The 18,680-nt window shown below is 37.0% G+C and overlaps 1 protein-coding gene across 1 annotated transcript in view; it reads right to left on the reverse strand.

Annotated features, from left to right (window-relative positions):
* CNTNAP2 (contactin associated protein 2) overlaps positions 1-18,680 on the reverse strand; it is a 1,021,678-nt gene that overhangs the window by 686,584 nt on the left and 316,414 nt on the right. The window contains exon 2 of the mRNA XM_039378395.1: positions 15,185-15,295. Coding sequence (XP_039234329.1) covers positions 15,185-15,295 — 111 coding nt within the window. The remainder of the gene's footprint in view (positions 1-15,184; positions 15,296-18,680) is intronic.

The raw sequence follows: 18,680 nt of genomic DNA on the forward strand, positions 1-18,680 counted from the left end.
AATTCATAATTAAATTACTTTCTGTAATAGATTCTAGCACTTTGACAGAGAGATGAAATCTCATAATGCTTTTCATTACTCTGATCAGCAGCATCCTATTCCTTAGCTATAATATTTAGAACTTTTTCAAATTCTTAAGGCAAGTTAACAAGATAAAAGCCATGATTACAGCCTTCAATTTCCTTGCTTGTAACATAATTTATGGCAAGTTTATGAAATTGTTATAATCACTTTTATAGCTATGTTTCATGAGCCATGTCAGACTATGGAGGCAATCTATATTTTTGCAGTTATGCAACCAGCTAAAAAATGTGGCAACCTTCTAAACAAGGAACAGAAAAACCTGCCATTGACTAAGGCTCTAAAATGAGAACACTTCTGTTTTCATGGAATGGAAAATGGTGGGAGAAGGGAGCAGCCTCTTATAGGTGACTAGAAATGCTATGGCTTAATGATTCTGGTAACTCCAACACTCTTGTTGAACCAAAGGCTTATCTTATGTTGTTTTCTTATCTCTCTTAACTTGGGAATTTTTTTTGTATTTTCTACTTCATAGTCCAACTCTTGTTTTTCAATAAGCACTGGACCTATGCCAATAGGGTAAATCATTTTTTTGAGGTCTCTCCTGTCTTCTTTCTTATTTGTAGATAACTTCCCATGTTCTTTTAAACTTCCTTGCCTTTGTAGACAAGTCTGAGAGCCTGAAAGTGGTGTAATCATCCATAAAATTGGATAAGCCTTTAGATTTTCCCAGAAAACCCTGTCATTGTGACTCCAGCCTCATGGAGGGACCAGCTGTAAGAGAACAAGATAAGAGCACAGGAATTGCCACATCACACTTAGTGAGCTAGTAAACTAGCAGCTTTTTCTCAAGGGTGGCAAATATCACATATTTCTAAGCAAGGTACTCCAGCCTCTGCTCCAACTGCAGAAAAAACATTCCCTGTGAAGGGCTTAATACAATTCCTTAATTAAAGTCTAGTGAAAGCCTGAGAACTGAAATGCTTAAAAATATTTATTGTCAAATGCTACTGAGCTTTTGGAGTCTCAGTTTTGATCCCTAGCTATAGTATTCCTTTCCAGATGACTTTGGACATGGCTCACCAAATAGCCATCAGTCAATGTGTTGGTTGCAGCCTTAGCTGAATTCTAAATTACTTGCTGTTTCAAGAGAAGGAAAGATCTTAAGCATTATCACCAGCATGTTTAAGATAATACATTCCACATATAATACACAGAATTTGGTTTTGCCCAGAAACTAGAAGTTCAGTAAAGCAACTTTTAGAGATTTTTCACAATAATTCGGCTCTTAATTAATAGCTTCTCTGGTTTCTCAAAACCTGTTATTTTTTAAATTTAGCATGCAACTTTTTCTTATTTATAGCTGAGCACCATTTTAGCCTAATTTAGGAACTGGTCAATCACAACAAGAAAAGAAAGAACACCCCTCCCCAAAAAAATCCCACCTGGAAAGCAACATATGTAAGCAACAATCACCTCTATGTATCCAAAATGTGTTATGGGGAATGTTGTTGACCAACAGTTGATAAAGTCAGCAAACTAAATAATCCCAGCATTGCCTTTTGTCATAGGTTGTTTCTCCACCACAAAAAATGCACAACCTCTTGATACCGAAGAAAGCAAAGCAGTTCAAGTACCATCTCTCTCAGTATATATAAAAAAAAGGAAAAAAAAGAATTTAATACACAAGAATTTGGCTTGTGTATTAGAAGAGACATCTAGTTTCTATATTTTCTACATTTGGCAAAATGTCAGCTGAAGTGCACTAGGCAATACCCCTCTCAGTGCACTATGCAATACCCAACATTTCCTTCTCAGCAAAAGCACACTGCTCAGTTTCACTAAGCAATACTCTTGTTATACTTGTCTTTTTCATTACCCAATGTCACCTGATTTTTCCCTCAAAACACTCATCTTCAGCCTATACTAGCAAAAGCTAAGAAGACAGGGATACCTACAAGATAACTTATGGTTATGCATTCCTGATCTACAAATATTATATAATTACAGACAAAAACAAGTGCCTATTTTTACATACCATAGGATCCTTTGATCCATACAAGCATCAAATAATTTCTGACAACTTTCTTAACCAAAGCAAAATCATCTCACTGGGAGTTGAGTGCCTAAAAGCCCAGCAGGAATGCTAAATTTCATGGTAGTCAATATTGGAAAGCAAAGGCATTTAAAATACAACTTTTCAAAAAGCAGCTTTTCAAGCTAGTTAGCATTTTTTTTCCACTGCTTATCAAATTATACAACCTCATTAAACACAGTAGAAACTATTTGTCTCACATAGAGTGACTTGGAAAATTGACCACTCAAAAAAATGTTGTCGTAAAGAATACATCTGTCCTAAAAGAAAAAAAATCTGTCCTAGAAGCAATCAAAAAAGTTTAGGGCTATGAAAATAATTTAGCTCGTTGTTGATATTAATTTGTTTCTTAGTTAGCTGACAAACTGCCAAAGACATTCAATACAGAACAATATTATCTTATATGAACAACATATCACAGCCAAAAAAATGGATCATTTCACTAGAAAAACAGTGCAGGTATCAGGAAGAAGGGGCAAAACTACTGTTAACATTTCTTCTGAGGATTGCTTGGTCCTTAGCTAAACACACTAAATCTCCATGCAGAGAAGAACACGAAAAGTATAACGTCTTTATTTTATTTATGTGTAGGTATCTGTGTCAGCATAACTAAACTGTTGCTTCTTAATTACACCTAGAGTTTCTCACCCTGCAGTGTTATGGTCACCTGCCATTCTGCATGAAGCTGACTCAAATCTCAACTACAGTGATAAGCTCCCAAAAATAATTATTGTCTCTCACTCAAGGCAAATATTTTCTCTCACTCAAAAAGCTCTAAGAGCTATACAACATTACTTCATTTACCCCTTCCCTTTCCACCTTTACTTCACTGTACAAGGCTTGTGTAAAGCTGAAGCTTTCTAAAGTAAATGAACTCGCTCACTAAAAGTTGACATACCTTTTTTCCTTCAAATACCTGTAATTTTTATCAATGTTCAAATGAGTCTTACACACAAGAAGAGCTAAAAAAATAGTTTCATCTAAATGAGTGAGACAAAATAAAGAGAAACCAACAGCAAATCTATGACGTGAGACTGGAATGCTAAGTCAGACTCTTCCAGATTCAGAGATATATTTTTTTTATGACCTATGTAGTAACTCACATACAGGAAAAACAAGTATTAATATTCTGTCTCTTAGCGTGTAGCTCAGATTTTCTTGTGAATAAACTAACTGCGAAAGCTAAAACATGAATAATAGCTGCACTCTCCCATCCTGCAACAAATACCCTCATTTTATCACATTATTTCTTTTCTCTCTTTCAGCATATAACTGTACTAGGAGGTTATAATGGTAGCCAAATAGCTCCCATTTCTACCAGCATTTATACTTGTTTATGACTTATTTGGGAAAGGCAATGTTCTGACTGTGCTCAAAGCTGCAATCTATCAGTTGCACTACACCCATCTCTGTAAGGAAAACCTGTGTTTTGTGTGCAGGAGAGGATGAAACACTCATAGCATTTGGCAAGAGGCACTGACCTTGGGAAAAGCTGACAGTGCATTTTCTGTAAACTCACTACATCTTAACCTTAATTCCAGATGAGGCTCACAAAGCTCTATATCTGGAGTATCTGTAGATAAAACCAAACCCAGGATATCTAAATTATCAGCCTCTGCTGTTCCTAAATATACTGGACATGTCAAAAGAAGTTGGACAGTTTTCCTATATCAAGGTTTTCATTTTTTTGATCTCACATGTTCCCACTGATCTGTGCAAATGAAGTAGCTCCAGTGTCTGAGGAAGACAAAGTCTTCCAGTTTGCTTGTTCAGTGTGCCATCTCTAGTGTAAACATGTTCCTCATGAGGCATTGGTTTAAAGAGGCATCTAGCTGAACTCTAACATGTAATTACTGCGCATTTTTCAGACAAGTCTCACAATTTATATTAAGTCTAAAATTTAATTATAGGGTGCCATCTTTTTAAACAGAATCATAGAATAGTTTAGGTTGGAAGGGACCTTTAGGGTCATATAGTTTCCAACCCCTCCATCACGGGCAAGGACACCTTTTATTGCTCAGAGCTCCATCCAACCTGGCCTTACACACTTCCAGGGATGGGGCATTCACAACTTCTCTGCGTAACCTATTCCAGTCCCTCACCAACCTCATAGAAAAGGATTTTTTCCTAATCTCTAATCTAAACCTACTCTCTTTCAGTTTAAAGCCATCCCACCTTGTTCTGTCACTTCAAGCCCTTGTAAAAAGCCCCTCTCCAACTTTCTGGTAGGCTCTCTTCAGGTACTGGAAGGCTGCAATTAGGTTTTCTCAAAACCTCTTCTTTTCCAGGCTAAACAATCCCAGTTCTCTTAGCCTTTCCTCACAGGACAGCTGCTCCATCCTCCTAATCATCTTGGAGCGAGTCCAGAGGAGGGCTACTTACACGTTGATGTCCGTCCTGTGCTTGGGACCCTAGAGCTGGATGCAGTACTTCAGGTGGAGTCTCACAAAAATGGAGTAAAGGGGCAGAATCACCTTCCTTGATCTGCTGGCCACAGTTCTTTTGATGCAGCACATGAACCTCCACTGTCTGTTCTAAGAACTGAAATCAGACAGCAGAGGTAAAGTCTGAAATCTTTGCATTGCCTGATTATATAACTTAGTGCCTAATTTACAAAGACAGATGACCTTCTGTGAAAAATTGTCTTTATGCAGGCAAGAACCTGCCACTGGCAATATTATTCTTGCACTCACATGTATACATCATCTAATACTAACACTAACCTCTCCCTGTACAGGTAATACTTCTGTGATTGTAAACTCAATGAATGCTTCTGACACGTACTAAATAAAAACAATACAAGTTTAATGACATTTAGAAATGGTGTCAGAACTTTTTACATATCTTACAGGTATGGCACAGGTTCGAAGTAGCTGATGACAAACAGTAATGAAGAGAAGGACTAGATATATTATACCACCCACAAAATATAAACAAGTCAGCCACCCCATTATACCATTATTATAACACCCATGTTTGAGATCATTAGCTCCTACTCCAATGCAGATAAAAAAATAAGTATTCTAAGCAGAGTTGGACAGCTAATCTGGTCTGCATTTTCAAGATGAAGCCAGTAAGAACACCAAAAGAGATTTCTTAACTATTTACAGATTAACGTCCCAGTGCTGCTTGAGAAACTGTCAGATTAAACTCTGGTCTCTCAAAGTAGCTGAAAGTGCAGAATTTGGCTACTCTGGGGATAAACAACCAGAGCTGCACTGGTACCTAAGGATATGGGAAAAGTATATCTGTGATATATGGATCCTATCTGTCTGTCTGTGAGGCTGCCTCCTCTCTGCCATCAGCCCAGACACTTTCCTGCCAAAAATGGCCATTCATTAGCATCAGAACCAATTAATGAGCTGAGCTGAGTTTTGTCTGAGAAAAACTAGCTGCTCAGTAGAGCCTAGGTGATCTGCTGTTCCTGTTTCTCTGTTGCCCATTTGCCTTTTCTCCCTGGTTGGACTTGAAACTGCTGCCTCTGAAAACAATTGCTGTAGGAAAAAAAAATCACAAAGTTTTAGAGCTCAGTATTATTTTTTCTTTCCTCCCTCTCCATCTACATATGTATTGAATAATCCAATTAGGTATTCTGAACACTTTAATTAACAAATTAGTTATGAACTGGAAAAAACATGCTTTCTGTATCTGTTGGGCTATGGTAAATTAACATAAGCTAATAATGCTTTTTTTTCAATGCGATTACTTGAGTTCCACTTTCTACTGACTTTGTTTCTTAGACTGTGTTTGGAATGAAAAAGGGTGATGTTCTTCTTTTTTAAAGTTATTTTTTCAATGCACCTGTCTGTCCTGGATGTACACTGGCACTTTTCTTTCCTCTTTTTGATGCTTCTTTTTCCTGCCCCTGCACAAAATTCACTATCTTCTTGCAACAAATTTTTTTTCCTACTGCCCTATATATTGATCTAGAAACTGAATTTGATCTATAATGTTCATGAGAAGGTTTTAAAAAATATACTGTATTGGACTGTAGAATGTCTGTTTATCCAAAGCACATATTTACAGATAGAGAACTGATTTTTATTTACTTATTAAAGGCAACCATATTTTAAGGATTTATAAATTTTTACTCAGCAAGAGCTCTCTTATAGACATTCAGAAGTTAAGTGGATGACACTACTCTTTCTTGTGATTGGTACTGTTCTACTCTATCCATTACTTCCATGTGCTTTCCCACTTAGAAAAGACAACATACCGTAAGCTGGGCAGTGAATTTACAAACCACTGACAGCTCCATAATAACTTTTTTCTGAGAGGGTTTTAATCAAAATATAATGGGTTATGTTGTTTATGGGTATTAGTTTTCTCAGAGGCATCTCTTGTCAACACAAGGAGATTGCAGTATTTGAGGTGATGATAGTGTGCTAACTACTGCATGATAGCTCCATACTGCCCCTATTTGGACGGTGTTAGTTCAGAGGTAGCATCTCCTTCTTTGAGATTCATACCCGAACTAAATTCCTGGCAAGTCCTGTAAAGGGACAAACCCAGACAGCTCAGACAACCCAGGCTGATTCTAACCATCCCATTCACATTCACTTTCTCAAAATGAAAACTACATAAAATCCTTCTCATACTCCACTATAGAACAGTAATAAATAATTGAAGAAGTAGTGATATTAGTTATGGTATTGGAGGTTTTAATAGCAATGCTAAAAAGAGACTAGGCTAGGTGTCCCTAGAATTGTTCAAAGGTAACATGTTTTTTTGTATTGGTAGAGTCATTGCAGAACAGATCTGATTGACTTACTGGGAATGATTTGGGGAATAAAAGAATCATATCCCATTATAGATAAGTTGTTGCATCTTCCACACAGGAGGCAGAATTTAAAACTCCACTGAGGGAAAAAAAAAAACCACCAACCCTGTCTCAATTACACCTATGCCAACACTTAAAATTTCTGATGCTTGTTTTATAGTCACATTAATAATTCTGATAACAGGCCAAGGTCAGCACGCTGATTAAAAGGTAACATGAAAGCCTAGATAGGAGTTACACAGTGGTGCTAAAAGGAGTGTTTTTGAACATCAACTGCCCTACAGAAACTTTTATATTGCATTATCAATTTCGTTGGCAGCATCAGATTCTCCACTAATACTGGACTTGAAACAGAACCCCTGGGTACCAAATTTCCTCTTTTTTATTCCACTGTGCAAAGATAATTTCCATATATCCAAAAACTCATTATGACCTTCATACTTTCACTGTCTGCTGGGATTATTTCTGAAGTTCTGAGACTCTGCTCAGTTTCAAGCAGCTTCCAATTATATTATATAACATTACATTATGTTGAAATAATGTAGAATTTCTTCCCTAAATTAAAATGGTATGAGGTGGATGATGGGCGGCATTAATTCTTGTACTAGTGAGAAGTGTAAGGTTCAATACCTTGGGAACCATTAAAAGGAAGATTGATAATGCACTATATCAAATGTGTGCTAAGAATCCTTCTCATGATGTGATGCAGTCCACTGATTCAATTGATGGCAGGTCATAAGATGTAATGGCAGACCTTATAACCTTGACATCGCATATGAAAAAGCTACTAAGAATGGATTTTAAAAAGCTGCAGAACGGACTAATTCAAAACTCTCCTTTTCTCTGATGCCAATTTCTTTAGTAAGGTGGCAGCAATATGGACTACTTTTGCAGGAGATTAGGTATGATGAAAATGGAAGGAACTAAAATATTTTTAGCTAGTCTACTAACTAGATTTCAGTTAAAATCTATAGTGTCAATGACTTAATGGCATATATTTATATGCCAATGCGGATGACTCCTGTGTCGGTCATTTTGAAAAGTAATTTTTTTTTTTCAAGGAAAATCCATCCCCATATTCTCCAAATATTACACTGGATCATTTAACACCCTTAGAAATGTTTGGCTTACATAGACGAAGAATGTAAGTTGATAATTGACAAAAAATTCAAGAATTTTTTTTTTAGAAGTCCGTTGAAAATAAAAACTTTTAGGATTTTACAGTACTCAACAATTTTATAATGTTTGCATATATATAAGCAAAAGTGACAGTGACAGGAGCAAAAAAGAGAAATATATGTTTCTCCTCTTCTGTGGTGCTTTGTTTTCTGATATAAGTTACAGACATCTAAAAATGATCTGTACCTTTCTTACACTGGCACTGAACAACACACAAATTATTTTTTTAAATTAAAATAAAAATATGATAAATACTATAGTATAGTGTAGCACTAAGACTTAGTTGTTTAAACTGAAATATTACCTTACTATCAAAAGGATAGTTTGATAACAACTGGCTGCAACCAGCTTTGTCTGAACAGTTGCTAATTCACCACTGTTTAGCTTTTTAAGTCCAAGCGTTTGCCTACAAACCTTTAACAGAATTCAGGAGTCACCGCACTCTACCTTCCCCAAACCTACTTTTACTATGAAATTCACTGCATCATTCCAGTCTCCACAGAAGTTTTGCCACACAGGAAGCTTCAAAGGATCTTCACCCCCCTTTCTTTGCAGGTCTGACTGGAATAGCAGCAATTGCTTCGCCCAACACTAACTCTAGTTAAACCTGTTGATGAGTACTAGAACAGGAAAGGAACCACCTTCCTTGTCTCACAAAGAGAAACAACAAAACAGTCTACAGTTTCTGGGGTCTTCCTGTTTCCTACTTCTTTCCGTGATTATAAAATGAAAGCATTTTGTTTCCTTTTCACAGCTGCTATAATTGAAAGTGCCCAGGAAAGCAGAAGAAGGAAAGCAACCCAGGCTTTGGGGATCCATGAATGAGAGAGCCAGTGTAAAATGTAGAACCTGCATTGTACCCCCAGGCCTTTGGCTCTCTGTAATTATGGAAACACAGATTCATAGTTGTAACTACTATATAAATCAAAGACTCTTACTCACTGACATAGAAACTGTGCCTTCACATTTTAATATGTATCGGTATGAATTTGCAAGAGACTAACAGACCTGCAGGTAACCACTGAATATTTGTTTCTACAATCAGCAATTTTTCCTATAATGAAAAATAACCTCTACCCTCACAAAAAAAAAAAAAAAGATCGGGATACTTCTCCTTATAGGAACAAGGGACAACACAGAAGAATATGAACCACCAAGTAAAGTGATTTGGAGAGGTTAACTTTTCTAATCAAGTCTCTGTCCGTCAAACCTGCATTTTCTTTTAAATAAGTATAATACTAATCTATAAGTCATTTAAGGTTTATGAGGGTCTGAGTAGACAGATGTGGAAAATGTAAAATATTCTCACAAACTGACAAAACCCACCCTCCATATACAACTTGGAGGCCTCCGGATCAATGCCATTCCATGAGGATTTAATTCTGTTTGCTTAGATCACTAGTTATAGGATTTGTAAATAACGTGATATCAAACATTAGAAATAAATTCATGAATGTTCCTACTTTTGAAGCCTCCTAAAAACTGTGAAAATATTAAACTCTTTGATGTGCATCCTTCCAATTGCAACATTTATAGCAGGAAACTGAACCAGAACTACAGTTACAACTCCACCCTTCTTAATAACATGGTGTGGCTGTGCAGTAAATGAGTGTCTTAATCAATGGAATAAAATATACTTACTATCCATTCTGATAAACTGTTTTGCCAGTCTAGAGTGAAGTGCCATGAAAATGACAAAAATAATTGGGTTTGAGACTAGAATTTTCAAGTGCACATTTCTTTAATTTAAAGGGTCTGGGGCTAGAGGAGGGGGAGTTTTTTCCATTTAATGACTTGAGCACAGTGTGATTTAAATAGCATATTTGATTTGGGAATCTATTAGCTGATAATGACTCCTTGGAGAGAGAAAAAAATTGATTCCCTTATTACTGGTTTGATTAGCAATATCTGTAATTCCATGAAGTTATAAAACAGCTCACTATTAAAACGGAGCTATTTTCCATCACTTGTAGAAGTAGAAGCATAAACACAGAGATGGCCAAGTTTCTGTGTTAAACACACTCCTGAATTCTGCAATACTTTTACTGGCACTAGAACTAGGAAAACAATATTTGTTAATGTACATAAAGAAGTTTCAGTTTTGAAAAGTATGTATGCTAGGATCATAGGTATTAAGAGATGGACAACAATCTACAGAAGTTGCTATTTAAACAGAGATGCAACTACTATTTGAGAAAGAGAGGCAACTAAATTTCAAGTGACCTTTCAATAGAGAAAATTAAGCAAATGTTTGATTAATGATGGCACTGATCCATATTGCTAAAGAAACATCATTAAAAGAAACTGCACTATAGTGATTATTAGGGTAAGAAAGGGGAGGTTAAACATAATTAAAGGGAATAATTAAATTCCAAATGTCTGATTTGTTTTTCACTTAGATTAGAATAAGTAGTCTAGTAAATTAAAGAAGAAATAATAATCTAAAAGCAAAGTGAAGATCCTCCCCACCAAGCTGATGTGAAGCTGTATTTTATTAAAGTGATTTTAATAACTGTTATTATTTTAGGAGAGGGATTAGAACAGAAATGAACATAACTATGGTCATACAACAGAATTCAACCCAAATGATGAACAGTGCTTTAGAATTGAAGCGCCCCCTAACTTCTTTTATCTGGACAATGAACAGTTGAACACAGAAATTAAGGGACCCAACAGCCTATCAAAACACATGTTCAGACATACTACAACAAGCATGGAACAAAATACAGGGAACGCTGTAGTAAAAGCCTGTGACCAGCATAAAGCAGTATCTATTCTCATTCAGGAGCAACAAATCATGTTATCTACTAGTCTCCAGGTTTAAAACCAAAGAAACTGCCACTGCTCCTATCAGGCAATAGGCTTTGAATCAGATCTGCAGGGCTGCAGGACTAGAGCTTGTCAGTCATATTTTCTCTAAACTAGTCTTTGGCTTCGCTTTGCTTGCTTAGTTACAGTAACAATTCTCTAACAACCAGGTAACACAGTCTAGTCTATTTTAGTTTTAACTTAGCTGTGTGATTGCATGGGCTAGTGACTATTGTTATAACAATTTTTATATATATCTGTACCTAAAGTAGCTATTCTGCAGAGAATGAACTATTACTGTAGAATAAAAATGTAGTGCAGAAGACTAAAAGGATAGGGTGATAGCAGAGGTATTGAAAGTACAAACACAGGGTGGCACCAGAGGAAGTAGGGCTATAAGCACCTCACTAGGTCAATTACTGCTCATGAAAAGAAAGTAGCTTTGGGACTTGGCTAACACTAATTTTAGAGAGTAAAAAAAAAAAGACAATGATAAAGAGATCAAAGAACAGGAATTCTACACATGTAAACCACAAATATACAGAGAAGCTGTGAACCAATAAACCAAGATCGATGTCAGGGCCCTGAGAGTACCAACAGGCCAAAATTGCCCATCCCAGTAGAGAACCCACTAACCTTGCCTGTGAGCCTGGGCCACATCATAGGAATATCCACACCCGGATCCATCTCATGTTCTTCCCCACTTACAGATTTTGCTTCCTGGCTTGACATCAGACCCTGCTCATCCATTTGTGTGTGATAATCTCGAGACAACTGGCAGAACCTGCTTTGTGGTACCACCACTACTAACCCTGCTTGTGGACAGGGGATGGTGCCTCAGTGGTCGTGACACCACCTGCACCAGGGTTTACCATGTTTACAGCTTGACCCCCATAATTGTGCAGCTCCCCTCACCCCATTAACTTCCAGCAGATACAAAGTTATCATTGACAGAGAATAGAATAATGATATTAATGAAAAGAACCTTGAAAGGTCTCACAGGTACATATCTTTCCTGAACTGAGGACTCCAAAGCTGGACACAGAAACCTAGGTGGTTTCTCACAAGAGTGGAGAAGGGAGGTAGAATCACCTCCCTTGATCTGCTGGCCATGTTTCTTTTGATGCAGTCCAAGATACACTGGCATTCTGGGTTGAAAGCACACGTTGTCAGCCCATATCCAATATTTCATCCACCAGTAAACTCAAAGTCCTTCTCTCCAAGGCTGCTCTCAACCCTTTCATCCCCCCACCTGTATTGATACCAGGTTTTGCACTGATCCAGGTGCAGCACCTTGCACGTGGTTTTGTTGAACCTCATAAAGTTCACATGGACTCATTTCTTGAACCTGTCCAGGTCCCTCTGAATGGCATCCCTTCCCTCAGGTACATCACTCAGGTTGATGTTGTCACATCCACAACCACACCACTCAGGTTGATGTTGTCAGGAAATTTGCTGAGGGTGCACTTAATCCCACTGTCTATGCCATTGATGAAAATATGAAACAGTACTGGTCCCAACGTAGACACCTGTGGGACACCACTCGTCACTGATCTGCCATCCAGACATCAAACTGTTGACCACTGCTCTCTGGATGCCATCATCAAGTCAATTCTTTATCGACTGAATAGTCCACCTATCAAATCCATATCTTTCTTATTGAGAGAAAATGATGTGGTGGGGGACCATGTAAAAGGCTTTACAGAAGTCCAAATAAATGACACCTATAACCCTTCCCTTTTCCACTGGTGTAATCACTCCATCATAGAAGGCCACTAGGTTGGTAAGGGAGGATTTGCCCTTGGTGAAGCTGTGCTGGCTGTCCCAAACCACCTCCCTGTCCTCCAGGTGCCTTAGCACGGCTTCTAGGAGGATCTGTTCCATGATCTTCCCAGGCACCGAGAGGGGGTTGGTAGGTCAGTAACTCCCAGCGTCCTGCTTTCTGCCCTTTTTAATAGTGGGTGCAACGTTTCACTTTTTCCAGTCACCTGGGACTTCACCTGACTGCTGTGATTTTCAGATATGGAGAGTGGCTTGGCAACTACACCAGCCTCAGGACACTGGGATACATCTCATCAGGTCCCATAGACTTATGTCCATTTAAGTTTCTCAGACGGTCATGAACTTGATCTCCTGCAGTTGTACGGACTTTGCTCCCCCAGCCCCTGCCTTGAGGTTCATCCACTTGAGAGGTGTGTGAAGAGAGATTGGCAATGAAGACTGAGGCAAAACAGTTATTGAGTACCTCATCTGTTGTTACCAATTTGCCAATTGTGTTCATCATGGGGTTACACTTTCTTTGATCTTCCTTTTCTGTCTGACATACCCGTAGAAGACTTTCTCATCAGTCTCTGTGTCCCTTGCCAAGTTCAGTTCCAGCCACGTTTCAGACTTCCTGTCTCCATCCCTATATAACTGCACAACTGGGCAATGACCCTATACTATTCCCTGGATACCCTGCTTCCACTTTCTGTGCATTTCCTTCTTGCCTTTAATGTGACCAGCAGGTCTTGATTCATCCATCTGCATCCTCCTCCCAGTTAAGAGTCTAGGACACTGACAGTGCACCCTGGTCCCCACCCCAGATAGAGCCATCCACCATAAGACTTGGAGGAGTTGTGACGACAGGAGTGTAACACTGGATTTTTTGGGGGGTTGTTTGTTTGGGGTTTTTTTGTTTTTCTTTGTGCTTTTGTTTTTGTTTGTTTTTATTTTTTAATAATAACTAGGCTGATAATTATTTTTGATTAAGACTAAAATTAGTCTAGCAGTAAATTCATGGCATTGCTCATAAGATGGGGATCTTTTGGCTCAGAAGTTGCACAAACTATTATAAAAAATGGGTGGAGAATATGGGAAGCCTAGGGTATAATTTTGATGCAAAAAATTCTGCTTTTAACCTCAGAAATATTCCACCATTTGGTAATATGCCAGATTTTGTTTACCACCCAAATCCAAAAGGCTGTAACTTTTGTTTCTATGGTGTTGGTTTGTTTGTTTGTTTGTTTAGGAGGCAGAACATGGTATCCAGGCAGAAGCAACACAATTCCTGCAGGAGCAGAAAAAGTGAGGCAGCAATGCAACTAAGCCAACCTTCTACAAGTCTGGTATTTTGCCGTTCTTACACAATTTCAGGATTTAGAAGATAAGGGCACTATAATCCTTTGCTCTCTCTTCTTTATCCTTATATTGAAATATTTTTAAATTTTAAGTTCATTAAGTCAACTTATTATACCTTTCACATGTATTTTGTGAGAAAGACAAGATTTGAGCATTGATTCACAAGAATGTGTGATATTTTATATTTTAGAACTTTTAGATTGATACTATTTTGAAAAAATAAAACTAATAATATTCAGAATACTAATTTTCTGTTAATCTAAAATTTTATGCTTAAATGTATGGGAAATTACGATGATATATAAACAGACACCTAGAAATATCAAGAAAAGCTATGAAAATTCCTATGGGTGAAGATAAAGTCTTGTGTTCAGACTGTGAAATAAATTTGCTTAGCCCTAAGGATATAATTAGACCAGGTAGGCCATCAAAGTTACACACCTATTCTTCCAACCCACAAGGCTGAGGTGGCTTTGTGACTTCTTATCATCTCATTACATTACAGAAATATGTGCAAAAGCCAAAGTTTCTGTGGTGCTAGAAAAAAACTGAATGACAGCAGTCATTTCTAAGGTGGGAACAAGTTAAATCAACAAAGCACGTCAAAGCTCTTTAGTTTTGCTTCAACAGCCATGACCTTGCAAATGTTCATGTACCCGGTGAAGACAGGTATGCTCATTTAACTAAAGTCAGTTATCCAGCTGTACTGTATGACTCCATCCACATCAGGCATTTGGCCCACGCTGCTACATGTTTACAGAAGTCCAAATAAATGACACCTATAACCCTTCCCTTTTCCACTGATGTAGTCACTTCATCATAGAAGGCCACTAGGTTGGTAAGGGAGGATTTGCCCTTGGTGAAGCTGTGCTGGCTGTCCCAAACCACCTCCCTGTCCTCCAGGTGCCTTGGCGTGGCTTCTAGGAGGATCTGTTCCATGATCTTCCCAGGCACCGAGGGGAGGCTGGGAAGTAGTGTACTTCCTGCAGTGTAATGGAATGCAATTACTGTCCCGTACAACAAAACAGAAATTCATTCTGTTCACAAACAGTCTGTCAGACAGCTAAAACTGTTAAAACAAAAGTAAGCAGTAGTATTCCACATAAAAAGTATTTTGGTATTAAAAATATCATTCATCATTTTTTGAAATATCTGAACATTATGTTGAGAGAGTCCCTTACCTCCTCTCTTGTTTAACTTGGCATAACCCGGCACATAGCTGCTTGTCATAGATGATGAACTGCTGAAGGAGGAATGGGGTAATGCTGAGACCAGAGGTTCATCGCACTTTTCTGAAACACAAGAAAACATATGCACTTTATGCTCTTAATTATTCATACATATTAAGTCGCAATGTGCTCTTTATTTTTTTTTTGGGTGGTAACACAACCTTGTTATTTTTCACGTGTGGCATGTGGAATGCATTTAGCTACATCCCAGCTCTGCAACCAACAAACCAAACAAAAACCCACCTCAAAGCCCACAAGAAATCATACCCACAACTTGACATGAGGGAAAAAAAAAGGACTTCAACAAAGGACAAAATTAGATAATGGTAAAGCCTAACCATGGGCCACCACTCTCCTTAGGGATGCAACAGTTGAACCACAAAAAAACCCTGCCCTGATATACCTGGAATGTTTTTGGTGACATAATCTAGTGCTAAAGAAAAGAATTATCATGAAAGCTTTGTAAGAAGTAGATAAGATACAAATTTTCATTTATGTAATAGAAGTGCTGACAAATTGATATTTAAAAAAAAAGAAAATAAATTAGGGGACACTAATGAATCCCTATGAATTATCACATACAACAGATTCACAGAAAAAAAACTATACTAACTAATCTCTATAATGCATTTGAACATTTTGCTTGCATTTTACTCAGTTATAAAGAAGATTAACTTGGTATTAGCATGTAAGATGTAAAAAACCAAAATCAGTCTTTGGTTTTCTAATGAAGAAAAAAGTTTTAAAAAAATCTCCTGTTGTTGTATGATATAAATTAGAATGTAGAGATATGGGTTTGGATTTTTCAAATACTCAGTTAATGTACTATCCTTTGTTCTAGTTTTTGTAAGGCATTTCAACAGATGGGAGAAATATGTAGCTTAAATTACTCATTTACTTTACAGGTACAAATAAAAAAAGCCCTGACCTACACCAGTAAGCTTGACTAATCTTTTTAAACACACGCATTGCAGCACAAGCTCTATTGCAAGTGGAAACACCCTCAATTTATGTATCTAGAAAGCGTTAGATCACCGTAGGTGGTCTAGACCATCACAGGTCTAAACACACATAAGGACCATATTTAGTGATCAGCCACAACACACAGTTTTGGAACAATAACAAACCGGTGATTTGGCTGGACTGGATCATGTGAAGGTCAAAATAATCATACCTCCTAAAGAAGAACTGTATGAGGAAAAAAGGGATGTGAGTTAATCAAGTAATTTACAATGACATTCACTTAAAACGTGCAGTCTCATGTAATATAAAATAAAATTACTTTCACAGCAATAGAAACTGAAGAACATAAATGCAGAAGAACATTAATTCAGGAGTCAGTACTTTGACATTTAACAAAATAAATAAGTTTCTTTTACAAACCTCTGAAGTAAAAAACGTTAAGGGGAAAAGTAGAATTTATACAAGCACAAGCATGAGTAAAGGGCATCTACTCTGCACTGAATTAAAGGACAATTCCAGAGACTTTTAAGTTCACTACCACACTATTTAATGATGGAGGTTTGACAAGGTTAGATAAATGGTTTCAGACATTGCTGTTTATACCACAAAACAGAAAGATCAAATCCCTTCTTCCTCTGCTTTGGCTGTGGCCAGACAGCACATCTGGTCAGAAGCCTGCAGCCAGGTGTTCCTCACATCACACCACTCAAGTAACACACCAGGGTTGCACACACCTCTCCCTAGGAGCAGGGATATGGGAGCAAAAGCCTACATTTTAAGATCCTGGGTGCCAGGTTGCTATTATTTCAGTCAAAGTAGTAAAAAGTTAGATCTTAAGAATAGAAGTGAGCAGCAGATTGCCCTAATTGCCAATTTTTGTCCTTGACATCATAATCACAGAAATACAGAACTATTTGACAAAGTTTTTCTCAAGTATTTCATTATCTGCAGTCTATTTTCCATAATTCATAAAAATATGTTTTCAGCTTAAAAACTGACAGCAAACTTCTTGTGCTGTCATGTCACTTAGTGCCACCTAGCTTGAGACTTAAAGGCACTTATTGTTAGTCCTATTGTCTAGGTAAAAATGGAATGAAACATTTATAAGCAAAACAACATATAATCAGAAGATTTTAAAAATACCCAACAAAATCTCTTTGTAACGTTTTCCTGTGCTTTTATTGCATGATATTTAAAGGAAAAAAACGTATTCTCATCAGTAATGAGAGCTAAGGTTGAACATGTAGCTTTGTTCAGTTTCCTAGGGGTTTTTCAGTATATTTTTTTAAACAAAATTGTTAGGTTTATACAATTTTCTGCCACCCATAGCTTCAAACTGGGGTGAGGGGAAAAGTCTACATCTTCATGGAAAAATATTAAAAAGACTTGGATACAAAAAATGGATACTATTTATGCAATTTAATTTATAACTTAATAGAACGGGAAGCTATTGCTCACTATATTCTAAAAAATAAAAGAAAATAAAAATAAGAGTATAAAAGAAAATAAAGAAATAAAAGAGCTATCATAAATCATAACAAATAAACTTTTTAAAAGTTTTTTAAAATATGCATACAATATCTGCAACAAAAATAAAGACGGATTTTAGGCAATGTGCTCAGGAACAACAAGACAGCTGAAAGAAACCTCTTCAAATAGTGGAAGCTCATCAGAACTTCTAATCTTTTACTGAGTCCAGTAGCTACTGAATTTTAATTTGACAGCTTTTATATTGGTGTTACTATTGAAGACATGCAAAAGAAATATGGAAAAACATTTTTGGAAAGAGTACTAGTTTCTAAATCATCATTCCCCTGTATGGCCTACCTTGCACTAACTCATACTCTTGGATTCGAAAAAATACAGCAGAGAAGCTTTACTTAGTTAAATATATATATATATATATATATATATATATATAAATCCCACAGGGAGTATCACTCTGTATTTACCACTGTGGTCACAATTTTTGCAGACAGTTGTGAATATATTTAATATGGTGCACATGTGCTTTTGCAGTATTAAATCTGAACCATCTGATTTCTTAATTTGGTTGGGATCAACAATATTGGGGTGGGAGCTAGAAAGAAACAAAACATAATTGATATAGTTTTCCTTCACTACTGTTTAGAACTGTACTCCTTTCCTATGCCTGTTTGGGACACCAACTAATAAGTTTAAAAAAAAAACCAAAAAACAAACCAAACCAACCAAACAAACAAACAAAAAAAAACCCCACCACAAACCTCATCCCCGCTTTCTCATTTTTTAAAAACAGTAAACCTCCCAATCTTGCCTGCTCATTTAGGCTTCAAAAATATAGGAGATCCACCATAAATGTGTACGAATTATAGGGAAGGATTATATTTCAAATGAATAGACTTAAAAAAGATATTACATCTCTTTAATAACTCATGACTTTAGGTACAACAGAACAAAAGTTAGAAGACTGCTTACATAAGCTAATATTTCTAGCCCTATATAA

The sequence above is a fragment of the Pipra filicauda genome, unplaced genomic scaffold (assembly GCF_003945595.2).
Source record: "Pipra filicauda isolate LSUMZ 115617 unplaced genomic scaffold, ASM394559v2 scaffold137_size4652046_pilon, whole genome shotgun sequence".
Taxonomy (NCBI): domain Eukaryota; kingdom Metazoa; phylum Chordata; class Aves; order Passeriformes; family Pipridae; genus Pipra; species Pipra filicauda.